At 30.4% G+C, this 20,414-nt stretch overlaps 3 protein-coding genes across 3 annotated transcripts; 2 read left to right on the top strand and 1 right to left on the bottom strand.

The window, feature by feature from the left end:
* Window positions 1-9,608: 9,608 nt before the first annotated feature.
* LOC135955313 (cuticle protein 38-like) lies at window positions 9,609-10,094 on the top strand (the record flags this gene model as incomplete). Its single annotated transcript, XM_065505665.1, has 1 exon — window positions 9,609-10,094. A coding segment is annotated over one exon (486 nt), but the record flags the coding sequence as incomplete, so codon positions are not given.
* A 3,502-nt stretch (window positions 10,095-13,596) lies between these two features.
* Window positions 13,597-14,226, bottom strand: LOC135953181 (cuticle protein 38-like). The gene is made up of 2 exons (XM_065502909.1): window positions 14,215-14,226; window positions 13,597-14,151 (listed from the first exon to the last, which is right to left on the bottom strand). The coding sequence occupies exons 1-2, from the start codon at window positions 14,224-14,226 to the stop codon at window positions 13,684-13,686; spliced, it is 480 nt and encodes a 159-aa protein (XP_065358981.1). The 3' UTR covers window positions 13,597-13,683.
* A 3,973-nt stretch (window positions 14,227-18,199) lies between these two features.
* LOC135956067 (cuticle protein 12.5-like) lies at window positions 18,200-18,849 on the top strand. Its single transcript, XM_065506555.1, has 2 exons — window positions 18,200-18,211; window positions 18,275-18,849. The coding sequence occupies exons 1-2, from the start codon at window positions 18,200-18,202 to the stop codon at window positions 18,782-18,784; spliced, it is 522 nt and encodes a 173-aa protein (XP_065362627.1). The 3' UTR covers window positions 18,785-18,849.
* Window positions 18,850-20,414: the final 1,565 nt, after the last annotated feature.

Below are 20,414 nucleotides of genomic sequence, written 5' to 3'. Positions count from 1 at the left end.
CCGCTACAAATTAAACTTTATTACAGACACTATTAATAAATATTGGACAACGATAACTCTTTCAAAATGAAATACAATATTTAAACACAAAGCCAAGGAAACAAAAATATTAAGTCTAAAAACGTGTTCAACAAAAAGAAAAAATTAACTAAAAATAGCAGCGGCCAATACGTCAGTCACTAAACCTAAACAGCAAAAAAAAAAGGAAAGGAAATTTAAAAAAATTCTAAAAACCTCTAAATATCTAGAAGTAGTTATGTATTTTAGCTAGGAATTTTAAATATGAAAACAAGAATTTTTATTTAATGATGATTTCAAAATAATCGTTACAGAAAAAAACAAAACAAAACACAACTAATTTTTTCAACAAAATAAAAACCAGTCACTACAAATTTTTCAGAATTTTTAGCATATTTATTTACGAAAAAGAGCAGAACTTGTTTGTAATTTTATTTTATTTTGTTAAAAAAAAGTCACCGTGATAAAATGACAGGCTTAATTAAATAATTGCCATTTCTAAAATAAAATCACATGATTTGTTATCGATTGCTATAAAAGGTTTGTTTTTTATTAGAAAAAAATAAAGAAAAATAATATTGTTTGTTGATACCTATAGCTAGTGACAAAAAATATGAGTGCAGTTTGTTCTTAAGTTGAAAAAAAATAAATTGAAATTTTTACTTATAAATATGATAGAGTTTTACCTATTTTCCACCATATCTTTGGCAATATTATGCTGTGGGAGTAATTATGTTTGTAAACAAACATTTACCAGTAAAACATATAATATATAAAAATCTATTCCCTTGGAAAAAGCCTTCTTTAAGAATTTAGAATAAATAGGGCAAGTGAGAGAATTATGGAGACATTTTGAAAGTTGAATTTTAAAATGCTTATAATTCGCTAAGCAGAAGAAATAAATACCCCATCCAAGCACACTTTTATAGGCATTATCGATGGATATCTAAAAAAATTAAAAAAAAAATTGAAAAAAATGTTTGCCATAATTTTTTTGGTATAAAATTTTTTATAATAAGAAATTAAAAAAAAAAATTTCAAAAAAATTTTAATTTTTTTTTTTTGTAATTTTGTTTACCTAAAAAATATTAAAAATTTTTATTTTAAAGTTTAAGTTGGTTAAAAATAAGATTCGGCACAGCCGAATATAGAGCATTTAATAGAGCATTAAGTTAATTTTGTGTAATATTGAATTATGGCCATAATTTTATATAAAAATTATGATAAATTTCAACGAATAAAAAAACGAAAAATTTTTCTATAAGTTTACTCAAAAATATACAAGAAATTTGTTGCAAACTGTTTATATATAATACTTGAAGACTGAAAATAGTTTTTCGATAAAAATTTAACACAAAACAAACGAATAAAAAACCGAATAAAACATGAATCGTTATGTTTACTTAAGATTACTACATATTATTATTAAAAACTACGGAACTAATTATATATGTATATTAATTGATGAATAAAAATTGTTTAGCAAACGAATAAAAAACCGAATACATTTTATTCGTTAACATTAATCGTGGCCTAACCGCAAAAATATCTTATGTTAATTTTTTAATTTAGTTGATTTTTAAAATTATTTAATAACATTCATTATTTGCTATAAAAATTGTGGTAAAATGAAACGAATAAAAAAACCGAATAAAAAATTATTCGTTAAGTTTACTTAAGAATCCCACTTATAAATAGTTACAACCTGTTTATCAGGCCTGTCACAGAATTTCATACCGATCGAAAGTAGAATTAATTCCGCATTTTGCTTCTTCAGAAAAAGTAAAACGAAAATTTCTTTCGGAATGAAACCACTTTCAGTTTTCAAAGTGGAATACATATTTCTTTGTATTTATTTGTTTTTCTACAAAATTTTAATCAATTTCTGTATCAAAAACTTTACTTTTATTTTAATATTAAAAACGTTGTCAAATTAAAATCAGAAATAGGGAATTATTAAATATTTTTTGAATTAATAAGTTACACGGAATCTGAAGAACCTAAAACGAAATCGATCGGAATAAAAACTACGGAATTGAAACAATTCCGAACAAAATGTGTGACAGGCCTGTATATTTATTACTTGGTGAATAAAAATATTTTACTGATACAAATATTAAAAATTCTAACGAATAAAAAACCGAATAAATTTTATTCGTTAACATTATCGAGCTTTAATCGCAACATTTTTTTTAAATTAGTTAATTTTTTTGTCGTTTTTAATTCATCCATCATTTGGTATAAAAATTGTGGTAAAATTTAACAAAAAAAAAAAGAATAAAAAAATTGTTCGTTTACTTAAAAATACCAGAAAAATTTTGTTGCAAACTGTTTACGTATAATAACACTGTGCACGATATTTAAACATTTTTTCTGTCAAGAAGGGCACCCAAATGTATAAACTAATTCGGGTATGCTGAATTCAGTGGTGGTAACCGTTTTTTTAGGTTAGCTCGTATTTTCGAGATATACCGTTATTTCAAAAATAGAGGAGGTTGCACAACATTCCGAAATTCCGCAATAAAAATTTTTTGCAAAAAAAATTTCGAAATTTTTGTTTTTAAATCGGCATCAAAAATTGGAAAATGCATATACGCTCTTAATTTTTTTATACATATAAAAAGCGAAGTTCCAAATAAAATAAGCACTAAATGATTAAAATCTGCAAATATCCCCTAATCTATATATATAAAAGAGTAACGTTACTGACTGACTGACTGACTGACTGACTGAATGACTGACTGATTCATCATCGCACAGCCCAAACGGCTGAAGCTAGAATCACGAAATTTTAACTGTGGGTTCCTCCCTCCCCAAAACGATCCGATAAGAAGGGATTTTTGGAAATTCGAACGTTTAGGGGGTAAAAAAGGGTAAAAACGGGTAAATTCGGTAACCTTATATCTTCAAAACTAATAAAGATACAAAAAAACTTAAAATAGCATGTTACTCCATTTAAAAAATAAGCTGACAGGTGTTTCGTACTTTTTGGAAATTCGAAACTTTTAGGGGAGAAAACGGGTAAAAACTGTATTTTGGTACTTTTTTTGCACCCTATGTATCTTTTAAACCAATAAACATAGAAACAAATTTTAAATCGTATTCTTTAACTAACAAAAAATAAAAAATATAAGTTTGGTACTTTTTGGAAATTCGAACCCTTAAGGGATAAAAATTGTGTTAATTTTTGGTACTTTTTCATAAAATATGTTTTTCTATAATTTGACATAGACATACGAATATTTTATTATGAGCTCCCACCACGTTACAGAAATTTATTTGAATGAAATTGTACCACCTCAATGGGGATAAAAAAGGTACCAAAAAGGGGATAAAATCGGGAAAATACATTATATTTGAAATTATTAAGCCAATTTTGATAATTTTTTTTAACGTTGGTTCCTGGATTCATACAAAAATTAACTAACAGCGTGTTATTTGGAACTCGAGTACCAAGGTGTATATTGGGCCAAATCCGGGTAAACAGTTTGGTACTTTTTTTAAAACATATTTATTCTTGGGCACATTAACACAGATTTTAATATTTTGATACATGCCTATAGCATAAACAATTTTGGCAAAATGGAATATTTTTAAATTTCAAACTTGAGGGGTGTTCAAGTAAGAAAAGGGAAATTGGTACTTTTCTCCTAATGGTACTTTTTTAAAATTTTAAATTATTTCAGTTATCGACATTAAAGTTAGCTGATATTTATTTGAGTGAAGTTAGTGTTAGGAATAGGGGATAATATTTAGGTACCATAATGTGTTAACTGTACTATAGGTACTTTTTTGTTCATCTAATGGTACTTTTTTGAAATTTCTATAATAATGGACTTAGAAACATGAAATTAAACATGTATGGTCCTAAGTGAGTGAGAATTCTAGCGGGAGACTTTTTGGTACTTTTTCTTTATTGGAATGGTACTTTTTGTAATTTCTTCACCAATGAACCTAGAAACATGAAATAAAGCTTATATATAAACCGAGTGAGTGGAAAACCACAAGTGTGGGTTTTTAGATACTTTTTCTATATTCTAATGGTACTTTTTTGAATTTTCTATAACAATGGAATTAGAGACATGAAATTAAGCATATATGGTCCTAAGTGAGTGAGAATTCTAGGGGAGACTTTTTGGTACTTTTTCTTTATTCGAATGGTACTTTTTGTAATTTCTTCACCAATGAACCTAAAAACATGAAATAAAGACCGGAGTGAGTGGGAATCTACTTTTTGGTACTTTTTCTATATTCGAATGGTACTTTTTGAATTTTCTGTAATAATGGACATAGAAATATGAATTTAAGCATATATGGTCCTAAGTGAGTGAGAATTCTAGGGGGAGACTTTTTGGTACTTTTTGTTTATTCTAATAGTACTTTTTTGAATTTTCTATAACAATGAACTTAGAAACATGAAATTAAGCATATATGGTCCTAAGTAAGTGAGAATTCTATGGGGAGACTTTGTGGTACTTTTTCTTTATTCGATTGGTACTTTTTGTAATTTCTTCACCAATGAACCTAGAAACATGAAATAAAGCTTATATGGAACCGATTGAGTGGGAAACTACAAGTGTGTGCTTTTTGGTACTTTTTCTATATTCTAATGGTACTTTTTGAATTTTCTATAATATAATGGACCTAAATATGAAACTAAGCGTATATGGTCCTAAGTGATTGAAAATTCAAGCGGATACCTCATGGTACCTTTTGTTTATTCTAATGGTACTTTTTTTTAATTTTCTATAGCAATGGACTTAAAAACATGAAATTAAGCATACATGGTCCTAAGTGAGTTAGAATTCTAGGGGAGACTTTTTGGTACTTTTTCTTTATTCGAATGGTACTTTTTGTAATTTCTTCACCAATGAACCTAGAATCATGAAATAAAGCTTATATGAACCCGAGTGACTGGAAAACCACAAGTGTATACTTTTTAGTACTTTTTCTATATTATAATGGTACTTTTTTGAATTTTCTATAACAATGGACTTAGAAACACGAAATTAAACATATATGGTCCTAAGTGAGTGAGAAGTCTAGGAGGAGAATTTTTGGTACTTATTCTTTATTAAAATGGTACTTTTTGTAATTTCTTCACCAATGAACCTAGAAACATTAAATAAAGGTTATACGGACCCGAGTGGGTGAGCAACTACAAGTGGGTGCTTTTTGGTACTTTTTCTATATTTTAATGGTACTTTTTGAATTTTCTATAACATAATGGACCTAAAAATATGAAATTAAGCGTATATGGTCCTAAGTGATCGAAAATTCAAGCGGATACCTCATGGTACCTTTTGTTTATTCTAATGGTACTTTTTTTTAATTTTCTATAGCAATGGACTTAAAAACATGAAATTAAGCATACATGGTCCTAAGTGAGTTAGAATTCTAGGGGAGACTTTTTGGTACTTTTTCTTTATTCGAATGGTACTTTTTGTAATTTCTACACCAATGAACCTAAAGCCATGAATTTAAGCTTATATGGACCCGAGTGAGTGGGAAACCACAAGTGGGGGATTTTTGGTACTTTTTATATATTCTAATGGTACTTTTTTGAATTTCCTATAATAATGGACCTAGACTTTCCAAAAAATCGAAGAATTTCAAAACCGCGGTTTCGGTTTTAAAAAATTAAAAACCGATCGGTTTCGGTTTTGTGATAATTTATTAAATCTTAAGTATTATAGAAACAAAATTAGTTGATAATATAGGAAATGATATACAAATCTAAAATTCAAGCTTGACGGGTTATGGTTTAGTGAATGCGAATTTAAAAGTGATAATCAATGGTTCTATTTCCTTATTGCAATGGTACTTTTTGAATATTTTATAATAATAAACATAAAAATTTAAAATTAGGAACACATTTTGCATTTTCTATAATAATGGAAATATGAAATTAGACATTTACAATTAGATTCACAAAGTGAGACTTGATAGTACTATTTATTTCTTCTAATTGGGGTGGCGAAGCGCACCGGGTCAGCTAGTAACATATAAAAAATTGTTCCCATATTTTTACAAAATGTCTTCTATAAATGTTTTAATTCTTAAAAATTGTATACATTTTTGAAAAGAAGACACAATTTCCAATACAAAAGGAAAAGACCTAAGTTTCTATTAAGCAAACATTTTTTTTAAAAAAAGGCCCATTTTGGAAAAAAAAATTAAAAAATTGTATGTCTTGAGTTACAAAATATTTATATTGATAGATATCCCACTCGCATCCCACTAAGCGATCAAAAAGGTTTTAAAGGAAAAGACCTAAGCTTTCCTTTGAGCAAAAAAAAAAATTAAAAAGGGGTCCGTTTTGAAAAAAAATTCAACAAAGTTTTTGATTTTGCAAAAAAAAAAAATCAAAAATTTTATGTTTTGAGTTATAAAACATTTATTTTGAAAAAAGGGCTCATTTTGAAAAAAAGTTTTTGATTTCGGAATAAAAATATTAAAATTTTTTTATTTTTTCGAAAAACACCTGCTTCTAACTCAGAGAGTTCTCGACCGATCTTGTTGAACAATTGTGTCTGAATTACTAACCAATAGAAAGAACTAACCTTGCACGGTGGTAAATACCTGCCAAAAATTTTTTTTTTTTAATTTTTATAAAATTTTTGATGATAAATGTTTCTTAACACTTCAGAAAATACAGTATCATTATTATTTTGGCTATAAGTATAAAGTAAGATTTTTTACTTTTGAATCGAAGTAGCCTGTGCTTTTTTCTTTAAAGTTTTTTTTGATAATTAGCATATGTTTTTATAAAACAGTTAGCAGTTAAGCATTCCACGTACAAGGTGGCGCAAAAGTAATCCGCCTATCAGAAAATGCTATAAATTTTGCGATTGGCCCCTAATGTCAGTTCTGTTTTGACATTTGTGTAGTAAACACATGCGAAATACACGTTAATAAACAATGTTACGCTACACTGCTCCAGAACGCGGAATATTGCTGACTATTTATTTGACCAATAATCGGTCGGTTTTTTCATCAAAAATAATCATGAGTGATGAGGCCCATTTCCATCTTAGCGGGTACGCAAATAAGCAAAATTTACTCTTCTAGGGCACTGAAAATCCGCGTGTAACCCACGAAGAGCCAATACACCCGCTCAAATTCACTGTGCTGTTTTCGCTGGAGGAGTCATCGGACCTTTTTTCTTCGAAGACGTCGCTGGCCAAACGGTTACTGTGAATGGTGAGCGCTGCTGAGCAATGATCAACCAGTTCTTTTTGCCGCAACTTGATGAATTGGGATTGGAAAACTTGTGGTTCCAACAGGACGGTGCAACGGCACACACTGCACGTGCCACAACCGATATGCTGAATGATGCATTTCCCGGGCGCCTAATCTCCCGTTTTGGCGATTTGCACTGGCCTGCAAGATCACCTGATTTGACCGCTCCAGACATCTTTTTGTGGGGCTTTTTGAAGCCGCGGGTTTATGTCAACAAGCCTCAGACTCTTGCAGCTCTTAAAGACAATATCCGTGAAGAATGTGAGGACCTATCGCCGGAAGTTTTGGTCAAAGTGATGGAAAATGCCATAAAAAGGTCTCAAATGTCAATCAACTGTAGCGGAGGCCATTTACATGACATCATATTCTCGACTTGATGTAAAAAAAACTAAAAGACCAAATAAAAATAATCCACAAGAAGAATCAAAGTTTTTCATTTTTTTTAAATTACAGCCAAAAAACATCGGAAGTTTACTTTTGCGCCACCTTGTAGTTATTACGGAGTTTTTGATTAGTTGTGATTAGGAATTAGTTTTAAATCTATAGAAACTAAATTTAAAAAAAGTTTGAAAGCCCAGAACAAATTAAAAGGGGCTATTAGAGGTTAAGTGTAAATTACATCTAATACTGTAAAGTATCAAGAGTAAGTACTATAAATTTCAGCTGCAATTATCTGCCATTCCAATAACCAGAACGATTTCAATGCCTTCATATTTCACAAATTTTTTTTGTTCAATATGCTGATTTGGCCAAACCATGTATTTGTATGCCGAAATTTTTTCAATGGATCATTTATGTTATTTTTAATTATAAACCTAATTGAAGCCATCTACAAAAATTACATACTTATTTCCATACTTTTATAACTTCAATGTTTATTTGGCCAACTCCTGTGTGTAATTTCTAATATTTTTTGCGATGGATCAAGTTTGTTAATCTCAAATGTACACCAAATTTCAGGTATTTACATGAATAACCAAATTTTTCCGATAATTTCAAAACGTCCATGATTGTTTGGCCGAACCCTGTATATGTATTCGGAAACTTGTATCACTTATCACTTATGCTATTCTTCATTTTTCAATACTTTTAAAACGTCCATGATTGTTTGGCCAAACCCTGTATATGTAATACGAAATTTGAATGACCATTTTTTTTTGATCACATATTTTATTCTTTATTTTTGAACTAAATTTCAAACACTTACATGAAATTTTTTTGGCTTCATGCTTTTTTGGCCAAACCCTGTATTTGAACATCGAAATATTTATCGATCGTCTATGTTATTCTTAATACAAACACTAAATTTCAAACATTTTTATGAAGAAATAAAGAAGTTATGGATTTTTGGCCGGAATTGACCACCGTGCCTTGGTGCAAATTTCAAAAGTTGGTTCAATTGACATGAAATCCCCCATATATATATAGAAGATTTTTGTTATTGAGTGTATAAGTTTAGCTAATATGTGAAAATATTTATGAAAGTAAATCTAAGTATTGTATTAATTTAAAAAAAAAAATATTGTTTGTTTTTTTGTTAATACCACAATTTAGCCATAATTTGCTTTATGTCTCCAGAAGTAGAGAAACCCACCTCTTAACAATATTAAGTGGTTTTGTTTTAATTTTCAATTTTGTTCGTTTATTGTTTTAAAGTTTAACTGTCGACAAATTAATGATTCTATTTGTATATTTGTGACACTGTGATTAATTATAATTTCATAAATTTCATGACAATTTCTATTAGTTAAAAGCAACAATTTTGAAAATAAAAATAAACAAAAAAGAAAAAAATTAATAAAGATATTATATAATCATTATTACTTGTTATTATATTGATATTAAAATACTGAAATATTTAAAGAAAGAAATTTTTTTAATAAAGTATTAAATAACCTAAACTTATAATTATAATAAAGTTAAATTTTATAATATTTGTTAAAAGTTGGTTAATCATTTATTTATTTTTGTTAGTTTTTTTTATAATTATGTTATTAAATTCCTAAGCACGTTTTCGGTTTAAATGCAAACCAATATTAAGAGTTTGGTAATTTAAAATAAATTTGTTTTGAAATGAAAGTACCTTTATTTGGACTCATCTAAATAATGTTCAACACAGCCAACTCTTAAGTAATTTTAGGTTTAATTGTAATATTTTGTATTTGTGTTTAGTTGTTTACTATAAAAACCTAAAGACAAAGAGGTATTACTATCATAACATAGATAAACATTTGCTATTAAACATTTAATTTTAAACTTCCCTTAAAAATCTTTAACAAAATGTTCAAGTTTGTAAGTAATTTCTTTTTAATTTTTTTAAAATCACATGTAACCAATAAATTTTCTTTAAAAAGGTTGCTGTTTTTGCTGCCTGCTTCTCATATGCTACTGCCGGTCTAGTGCACCCCACTGCTTTTGCTGCTGCTCCTGCTGGTGTAGCTTATGCCAATGCTCCTTTGTATGCTGCTGGTGGCAGCCAACAAGTAGATGTTCGTCATAATTATGATGGCACCTTTTCCTCTTACACCACCAATCCCTTTGGTTTTGCCGCTCCTTATTCTAGCCGTTATGTAGCTGGTGCTCCAGCCACTTTTGCAGCTCCCGCTAAGTATGTAACTCCTGCTGGCGTTGCTACTCAGTTTGCTGCCGCCCCAGCTGCTTTTGCTGCCCCTGCTAAATATGTTGCACCAGCTGGTATTGCTGCTGCTTCTCCTTATGCCTCGCCCTATGCTTCTCCCTATGCTTCTCCTTATGCTGCTCATTTGGCCGCTGCTGCTTACAACGCTTATGCCAACGCTTACGCCGCTTCTCCAGTGTCTGCTCCAGTTGCTTAAGATCGTGCATTTTGTAAATAATCTCGTTCCTCATTTGTTTTAATAATTTAAAGAAAATACATATTTAATATTAACTTATTAATTAAAAAAAAAAACTTAAAATTTATTTTAAAAGCTAAAAATATTTTTAAAAATGTTGGAAATTTTATAAAAAAAAAAACAGAGAGAGATCATGTCTTCAGCTCCCGAACAAAAATACCCGATGAAATCTCTGAAACTTTGGATATAATATCAGGAATAGCTTATGACATTTTCCAAGTTTTCAGTCTTTGTCAGAGTTCACATCAATTTGAATTTATACAGTCACATTTAGGTAAATTGTAATGAATTCATTTATTTTTTATATAAGGAATTGATCGAAATATCAGACAACAGAACAACCGACTGTTTGTTAATCAAAAAAACCTTTAATGAGTCACTCTAAAATGATCACTATGATCAAGCTTTTTCTGCTGCTGTCAGGCAACACAAAACCTATTTACTTCTATCTACACATTCGCTGAAACATCATCAATGCTGCTGACAAATTCATGACATTGCCCTAGAAACCAAAAGTCGCCTTTAACACTTATTACACATAATGAATAGAGTGTCAAAAATAAATTTTAAATCATTTTGTTTGACAACTGATATCGGTATTCAATACAGACTTAACAAGTTGTCAATAAATCAACGCCTACTTAAACAACAAATTATTTAATTAAATGATTGCATACTTGATTGATTGATAGATTTTATTTTGTGTGTTTTTTATTTTAACGATCTAACACGCTTCTCAAATTTTGATTTAAAGCAGACAAAATTGACATGTTCAAGTTCTGCTTGTTAATTGTTTGAAAGATGACAGTGAAATTATTTCATTTACAATAATTAAAATCATTCTTAATTAGTAAATTAAACTTGTTGAAATTAAAGTTTTCTAGCAAGTAAAAGACTCGTGTTTAAGGCGGAATGCCAACCACATTCTGCAACTGTTTCGCTGTAAAATTTTCTTCAAAACTTGCTGTTCTCGAGTTTACTTACTAAAAAGTTAAAAATAAGTCTCAAATCATATCCATTCTCCAATAACTTATATATTCCTCTTGGCTCCAGAATGTTCTCAAATTCGTACACAGAGAAAACAGATTCGTGATAGCAACCGAATTTTATAGTTGTGGCTACAAAATTTTAGAAGGGATAACAAAAGTTTGGTTGCTTCAACCGAAATTATTCTTTATCAACTGACGTTCTGTTGATAGAACCGAAAAATTCTATGTGTGCAACCTAATCATTCGATTGGCAACAAATTCGGTTGCTAACACGAATCTGTTTTCTCTGTGTAATTTTTCAAACTTACGAATTCTTCTAGACTTCCTTGTAGTTAGACTATTATAAGAATTTTCGGATTTTTTCACATTCGTATTACGAATGCTTTGTTGTATTTCTTCAATTGTGAGAACAGCCGAATTTTCATACATTTGTATTTTTGAATTCGTCTATGAACAATATATATTCTGGATAGGTATATATAGCCATGTCCGTCTGTGTGTTGAAATCAATCATGATTTAAACATCGATATATCCATTGGCGGCATGGTCTACAAAACCAAGCAACCCAGGTTCGATCCCTGGTAGAGGATGAAAAATGTTCATCATGGTTTTCGAGCTTTTAAAATTAAACCCCCTCTAAACAATCCATCCAAGAAGCCCACTGACCACCCCAACCCCTAAAAAAGTGGATAACATCATGGTAAAGATCAGGCAGCCCGCCACCCCCTGGGAAAGAAGGTAGGAATCAATGAATTAGCTAGGTTCCACATCACAACATCAAATACACAGAGGGCGTTGTTTCTAGGCAACGACAGATGGCAGCCCCATTATCCTAGACTAGCTACAGCAGACCAAACATCTACTTAGCTGTAACAACAACCGACCGGTTCTAACGGCAACATCGTACATGGAGACGCACGATACTCCAATAACTAGGACAGTGCAATCTACATGGGAAATACGAAAACAAATCGTATAAGATGGAGATGCTTTGTGGAAGCCAAATGCTCCAAACAGGAGTAATGGAGAAAAAACAAATATCCATTGTAGACCTGGTTCGGTTGATATTTAAAATCTAGAAAATAGCTGAGATATAAAAAAAAAACGGGACAACCTAGATTTTTATGTATTATTGATCTGATTTTGAAAAAAAATTTTTTTATTTTTTTTACTTAAAAATATTTTTATACCCTACACCACCATAGTGGGGAGGGTATTATGCGTTTGTGCAGATGTTTGTAACGCCCAAAAATATTAACACCCACCTTAAAGTATACCGATCGACTTAGAATCACTTTCTGAGTCGATTAAACGATGTCCGTCCGTCTGGTTGGCTGGCTGCCCATGTAAACCTTGTGCGCAGAGTACAGGTCGCAATTTTGAAGATATTTCGATCAAATTTGGTACATATTACTTTTTCGGTCCAAGGACCAAGCCTATTATTGAAACTGGCTGAAATTGGTCCATTATTTCACCTAGCCCCCATACAAAGTCCCCTCGAAATTGGACGTTATCGGTCATAAATGTTTAATTTATCTATGTATCTACACAAATTTCGCTCCAAATAAGTTTTATATATACAAAATTCATGTCACCAAATTTTGTTACGATCGGTCCATAATTAGTCATAGCTCCCATATAGAACCGCTTCCGAAAATCACTTTAACGTGCATAAATCGCTTAAAAATGTTGGTATACACACAAAATTCAACATAGTTAAATTTAATATAGACATAAATCACACGACCTAATTTCAATGTGATCGGTCCATAATTGGTCATAGCTCCCATATAAGGCCCACTTCCGAAAATCACTCATGAATATAAATTATTGATATTTTAAAAGAAAAATATTTTTACTCATTTACTTGGTGTAGGGTATTATATGGTCGGGCTTGACCGACCATACTTTCTTACTTGTTTATACATGTATCTACAAAATTCGCTCCACATAAGTTTTATATACACAAAATTCATGTCACCAAATTTTGTTACGATCGGTCCATAATTAGTCATAGCTCCCATATAGACCCGCTTCCGAAAATCACTTTAACGTAAAATGTTGGTATTATCACAAAATTCAACATAGTAAACTTTCATATAGACACAAATCACACGACCTAATTTCATGGTGATAGGTCCATAATTGGTCATAGCCCTCATATAAGGCCCACTTCAGAAAATCACTCAAAAATATAAATTATTGAAATTTTAAAAGAAAAATGTTTTTGCTCTTTTACTTAGTGTAGGGTATTATATGGTCGGGCTTGACCGACCATACTTTCTTACTTGTTTATTTTAAAGTAATTTGGTAAAGGGTACATAAGATTCGGCACAGCCGAATATAGCTATTTTACTTGTTTATATTTCAAAAATTGCAAAGTTTCGGTGCAGTCATTTAAATGTCACAAATTTTAAAGTTAAAAGTCTCATAAACTGGACATTGAAGATTAGGGATTAAAAAAAATGAAAAATTGTTTAATTAATATTTAAAAACGGAACAATAAATATTTATTCATTATTAACAATTACAAACAAAAGGAAAACTAAGTGAAACAAATTTAAACAACTACTTTAGCGGGAGCAGCAGCATAATGGGGAGCGGCAAAACCAGCAGCATAATGAGCTCCATAAGGAGCAGCATAATGAGCGGCATAGGGAGCAGCATAAGGAGAAGCAACGTACTTAGCAGGAGCAGCATAGGCAGCAGGAGCGGCATAACCAGCAGGAGCGGCAAAGGCAGCTGGGGCAGCAGCAAAAGCAGCGGGAGCAGTAAAAGCAGCTGGGGCAGCAGCATATGCAGCAGGAGCACCAGCTACATAACGGCTAGAGATGGGAGAAGTGTAACCGAATGGGGTGGTGGTGTATGAAGACAAACTGCCATCGTAATTATGACGAACATCAATTTGTTGACTGCCACCAGCGGCATACAAAGGAGCATTAGCAAAAGCTACTGGAGCAGCAGCAAAAGCAGTGGGATGAACAACACCGGCAGCAGCAACAGCCAAGCAGGCAGCAAAGACAACAACCTGTTAAAGCGAGTAATAAATTAAAAATTATACTTATTTTAAAAATTGCAAAGTACAACTTACGAATTTGAACATATTGAAAGAGTTTTTTTGGTTTGTTTATCAAACTATTGATAATGAGGTAGTGATATATTCTGCAAAGTTTGGTAAACCTTTTATAGTAATACAATTGAACTGAATGTAGTTGGTTAATCTGTAAAGCATTTGCTTAAATTAAACATTAAATATACATGTACATTTATGCAATTTAACTACAATAGCTTTATGTAAATTTGTAGTAAATGTACATAGTTTATTTGTTAGTTTTTTTTTTAATAGTACTAACATAGTTAATATATTGTGAAAATTATATGATGAATGTTATGATTAAAGGCTGTTTACTTAGCCTATACTAAGGGGTTAGTTTGAAAGTAAGTATAATAATTTATTGGCAATAGGCTTTGTCCTTAGGGCAAAAGAAATACTTGTACCAAATTTCATAGAATTATCTTAAAAATTGCGACCTTGAGTTTGATTGCAGATTTACATGGACGGACAGACAGACGGACGGACATCGCATAATCGACTCATAAAGTGATCCGGAGCAGACAGGAATAATATTTTTGAACGTTACAAACATCAGCACTAACCCAATATACCCTCCCCACTATGACGGTGCAGGTTATAATTACGATAAATTTCAACGAATAAAAAACCGACAACAGAATTATTCTTTATGTTTACTTAAAAATCATTCATATTTGTTGCTTTAAACTGTTTATATTTGATACTTAAAGATTGCAAATAGTTTCTCATAAAAATTAAAAAAAAAATTCAAACGAATAAAATACCGAATAAAAAATTATTCGTTAATTTTACTAGAATATTCTACATATTAATTGTTGGTAACTGTTTAGAAAACTTTAAATAGTCTTGCGATCAAAAATATAAAAAAATACAAACGGATAAAAATAACGAATACAAAATTATTCGTTAAGTTTATATAAAAATCCTATAAAAAAACCGAATACAAAATTATTCTTTATGTTTACTTAAAAATTATTCATATTTGTTTCTTTATACTATTTATATTTGTCACTTGAAGATTGCAAATAGTTTCGTGATCAAATTTTAAAAAAAAAAATCTAACGAATAAAATAAGGAATAAAATATTATTTTACTTGAAAATTCCATATATTAATTGTTGCTAACTCTTTTGAAAATTATAAATAGTCTTGCGATCAAAATTATTAAAGAATACAAACGAATAAAAAGACCGAATAAAAAATTATTCGTTAAAACTACTTAAAAATCGAATCTATAGATTGTTGTAAACTGTTTATATATAAAATACTAGAAGACTGTGATTCAAATTTAAAAAAATACAAACGAATAAAAAACCGAATACAAAATTATTCGTTAAATATACTTAAAAATCCCACATATTGATTCTTGTAAGCAAATAATATTTATTGATTTGAAGACTAAAAATAGTTTTGCGATTCAAATTTATAAAATCCAAACGACTAAAAAACCGAATAAATTTTAAAATAATTGCTTATTATTTTAAATGCTGCGTTAAATATGTTTATTTCTTTATAGATTGTTGTAAATAATGGAATTATTGAGCGAATAAATAACCAAGTAAATTTATTCGTTGAAATTTCTTAAATTTTTTTTTTAATGATATTTAAAAATATAAAATTGTGTAATTGAAAAATTTTACCTTTGACCTTCACGATTTAAGGGTTAACGTTTTCCGATTTTAGTAAAAGTTTCAGAGTATATTTAGAATTATCTGTACTATAATATTCTGAATAAATTTTGCTTAAAATTCATAAGAGTAAGGAAATAGAGCTCATTCGCCAAAAAATTGTCAAAAATTTGGTTTTTCTCGAAAATTTCTAAATTTAAATCGCAGGTACGGAAAAACTATAAGAGATATTTTCATAATTTTTTCACATTTTTATTCCCTATTATATTCTTAATAAAGCCCAATGAGATGATCAAAAAATTCTGAAATTTGTTTAACAAAATTTTTAAAAATTTTAAAATGGAGTTTTGAAACTGCCGTTAAAACAATTTTATTTTTTTGTTCATACCTAAGAATAGGTTAACGGTATCCTACGAAGACAAAAACTCATATACAAGTAAATATGGACATATTTTAAGTAAAAACGAGCTTTTATTTTAATATTTATCAAAATATGTTTATTTTGTTCCTACCTTTCTTGTTCTAGTTGCCTGAGACACGTTAATGGCCTGGCGATTTTTTAATAACTTTTACATTTTTTGACCAATTTCTGTTTTTTATGTCTCATTAGAAGGACAATTGCGTACACATTTCTATTCTTTTAAATTAAATTGGAAAAGTAATTTTTTAATGGCAACATTTTTAGAAAAACTGAAAAAAATGCCTTTTTTCCCCTTGTAAATGCATCTCAAAACTTCAGAGGGCTAGAGGCACGTCTTAACCCCAACCGATTTACCTAAAATTTTTTCAGGATGATTTTTTACTAATGTTCACCAAACTGGGGGTGAGAATGGCCAAAATCCAACTTTCGTTTATTAAGAGCCACTCTAATCTACATAGACGGTTGCTATTTAAAATCGGTCCACAAATAGCTGAAATATAAGGATAAAACCAGGACAGCCTCGATTTTTGACCTATTTTTTGACGTATATCTGGATTCATTAATATAGACAATATGGATATCTAATGATACATATTTCAAAGATATTTGCAATGACGTATATAAGACCATAGTAAGTTGGACCTACAATGTGTCAAAATCGGAAAAAATATTTTTTAACCCGAATTTTTTTTTCACCAAAAGTTTTTTTTTCGCTAAATATTAATTTTCACAAATACAAATCAACATTCTCCCTTATAAGTTGTGATAGAATTGTCCCTTGTCTCCATATCAGAACATAGTCTATGGCGCGAATTGAACCTACAACTCCCAGACTGATAGACTAATTCACTATCAACACTTTAGTACATCTACAAATATTATTATTAAACAGACAAGTCTTTATATATTGTCTGGAAAATCTTAATTCGAAATTTTCCAAAATACTTCATACAAGTTATTCAAGTTTCAAAACCTTTCGTTTTATATAGTCATTTAGAAGATCAATGATAAAAACTATGGCCCATAATCATAGTCTAACACTAAAGTCGGTTCTTTTTAAAAACAATTTTAATATAAAAACCAACTTTTAATTATTTTGCAACTATAGTCAAAATTAAAGTATGTTTTAAATTGAACCGACTTTAACTGGGTACCGCCTCAAATATAGAAAATGTTTTCATACAATATACAACAAAATATAGACAAGTGGCACCGCTGAACAGCTGACCTAGCTAATTAAAAATAAATAAAAGTGGAAAAATAGAATAAATAAGATTAATATTATATTTAGGATATTTTGTTACTAATTTTATTGACAACTGTTCAACAATTGCAAAATTTCTGCCAATATCTTGTAACATAAACATTTTTGACTTTTTGTCGAACTCTATTACTTGGTGAAGAACGGCTGATGCTGTTGTTAAATGAGTTAAAAATAGCTTCAGCTAGTTTTATATTTACAGTCGACTTTAACGTCAAAAGTATATTTTATCTTGTCTATGGTAGACCTAAAGTCCACTCTTAAGTAAAGACGACTTTATTTCTCTTAAAATATACTTTATTTCTGACTATGATTATGGGCCTATATGTCTAACATTACTCGAAATTAAAAGTCGATATTTAGGCCATAAATTAATTTATTTCTTTATAAATAATTTTATAAATTTTCCTCGCGTGAAGCTGACACGCGCCTACCACCCACTTTAAACTAAATTAAAATACAATTTGCATTTAATTTAAATCAATAAAAATGTACCTGACATACAAAGTATAATTTAAACAAGTGCACAACACTAAAATTAAACAAAAATTGTTTGGATTTGTTTGTTTACTACTATAAAAGGTTAAAACAATTAGCCAAGAGACATCACTACCTCAGTATCAATACTTCGATTAACAATCCACAAAAACCAAAAACCTCAAACTCTTTCAATATGTTCAAATTCGTAAGTTGTATTTTGCAATTTATAAAATAAGTAAAATTTTTAATTTATTACTCCCTTTAACAGGCTGTTGTCTTTGCTGCCTGCTTGGCTGTTGCTGCTGCCGGTGTTGTTCATCCCACTGCTTTTGCTGCTGCTCCAGTAGCTTATGCTAATGCTCCTTTGTATGCCGCTGGTGGTAGTCAACAAATTGATGTTCGTCACAACTACGATGGCACTTTGTCTTCATACACCACCACTCCATTCGGTTACACTTCTCCCATCTCTAGCCGTTATGTAGCTGGTGCTCCCGCTGCCTATGCTGCTGCACCAGCAGCTTTTGCCGCTCCCTCTGCTTATGCTGCCGCCCCTGCTGCTTATGCCGCTCCCGCTGCTTATGCTGGTTTTGCCGCTCCTGCTGCTTATGCTGCTCCTGCGAAATATGTTGCTCCCGCTGGTGTTGCTACACCTTTTGCTGTAGCTTCTCCTTATGCTGCTCCATATGCCGCTCATTATGCTGCTCCTTATGGCGCTCATTATGCTGCTGGTTTTGCCGCTCCTCATTTTGCTGCTGCCCCCGCTAAAGTAGTTGTTTAAATTTATTTATGACAAAATTTGTCTACTTAATTTTTCATTTGGTTTGTAATTGTTAATAATGAATAAATATTTATTGATCTTTTTTTTAAATATTAATTAAACAATTTTTTTGTAAGTCTTAATCTTGAATATCCGGTGTATGGGACTTTTAACTCATTGCACAGTAACGTGGCGGTAAAATTAGTATTTGCATTTTTGAAGTATAAAAATGTGTTAATTGTTTGTAAAAATATGAACTTAAAAAACAAGTAAGAGTGTTATATTCGGCTGTGCCGAAACTTGTAAACCCACAATCAATATGTGACAATAAAATATTTTTCTGATATAGGATATAGGTTCAATTATGGACCGATCCTCACAAAAGTTGCTAGAACGATGTAGGTTCATAGAAAACTAGTTTATGTCCAATTTCATTATGATTTTTTTTTTATTATAAGACAATTATGAATGTTCAAGTCATTTTCTGAGTGGGAACTTATTGGAGACTAGGAACAAATGTTGGCTGATTTTCGCCATACTTTACAGCAGTGTTAAAACAGCGGAGAATAAAAATCAACTCAACATATGAAAGTCGTACACTGAGAAACTCTGCGAAGAAAACAATGCAACAAACACATGATCATTATAAGAAAACACACAAAAAAGCTTATAGTTTCTGTGTATCAAAGTAACGTCAGCAGAATTTTCTTGCCCTATTACGCGTGCTAGGAAATTGTGATCTTGGGCGACACTGCTTTACAGTATAATTTCAGAGTTATGAATAGATGAACTCATGGAACGATATCATCCGTTTTCAATATCAAACAAACCTTATTAACAGAGAGAATTTGTGGAAAATTGCAGCCAGCTAGCTGCAATTTTCGCAAATATGAATATAGTACTATATAGTACTATACAAAGCAATTGTTGTTCTTTTTGTATAAAAACTTTATCTGGTTAGTATGATACTAGAAAACAACAGTAGTAAATTTCACATTGCTAGAATCATGCATTTAAAACTAGCTGAACCCGGTCCTCGTTGCTGGCCCTTAGAATATTTTTTGTCGAGAAAAATAATTTTGTAACCAAAATTTTTTTTTTTCATTTTTTACAACAATCACTTGCCTTGAAAGCCTGTATATAGGAAATAGTTCTATATAGTGCTATAGTTCTGCAACATATTGCTAGTGTTCAACAACATGCTGCAAGTGTTCAGCAACATATAGCTAGAGTTCAGCAACATGTGGCTAGAGTTCAGCAACATCTTGCTAAAATTCAACAATTTATTTCTAGAGTACTTCAACATGTTGCTGAAAAATTTCTACAGAGTTTAGCAACATGTTGCTAGTGTTAATGTTTCAACATGTTGCTAGAATTCAACAATTTATTTCTAGAGTACAGCAACATGTTGCTGAATCCTTTTCAACAACATGTAGCTAGAGTTCAGCAACATGTTGGTAGTGTTCAGCAACATATTTTTTTTTAAAGTATAATTTCATGAAAGAATATGTTGCTAGACATCATGTTGTTAATATTCAGCAACATGTTTCTAAAGTTCAGCAACATCTTGATAGTGTTCAGCAACATGTTGCTAGAATTTAACAATTTCTTTCCAGAGTACAGCAACATGTTGCCGAACAATTTCTACAAA

The sequence above is a fragment of the Calliphora vicina genome, chromosome 3 (genome assembly GCF_958450345.1).
Source record: "Calliphora vicina chromosome 3, idCalVici1.1, whole genome shotgun sequence".
NCBI lineage: Eukaryota > Metazoa > Arthropoda > Insecta > Diptera > Calliphoridae > Calliphora > Calliphora vicina.
Note: the sequence above shows the minus strand (reverse complement) of the source record. Positions and strands in the feature narration are given on the sequence as shown.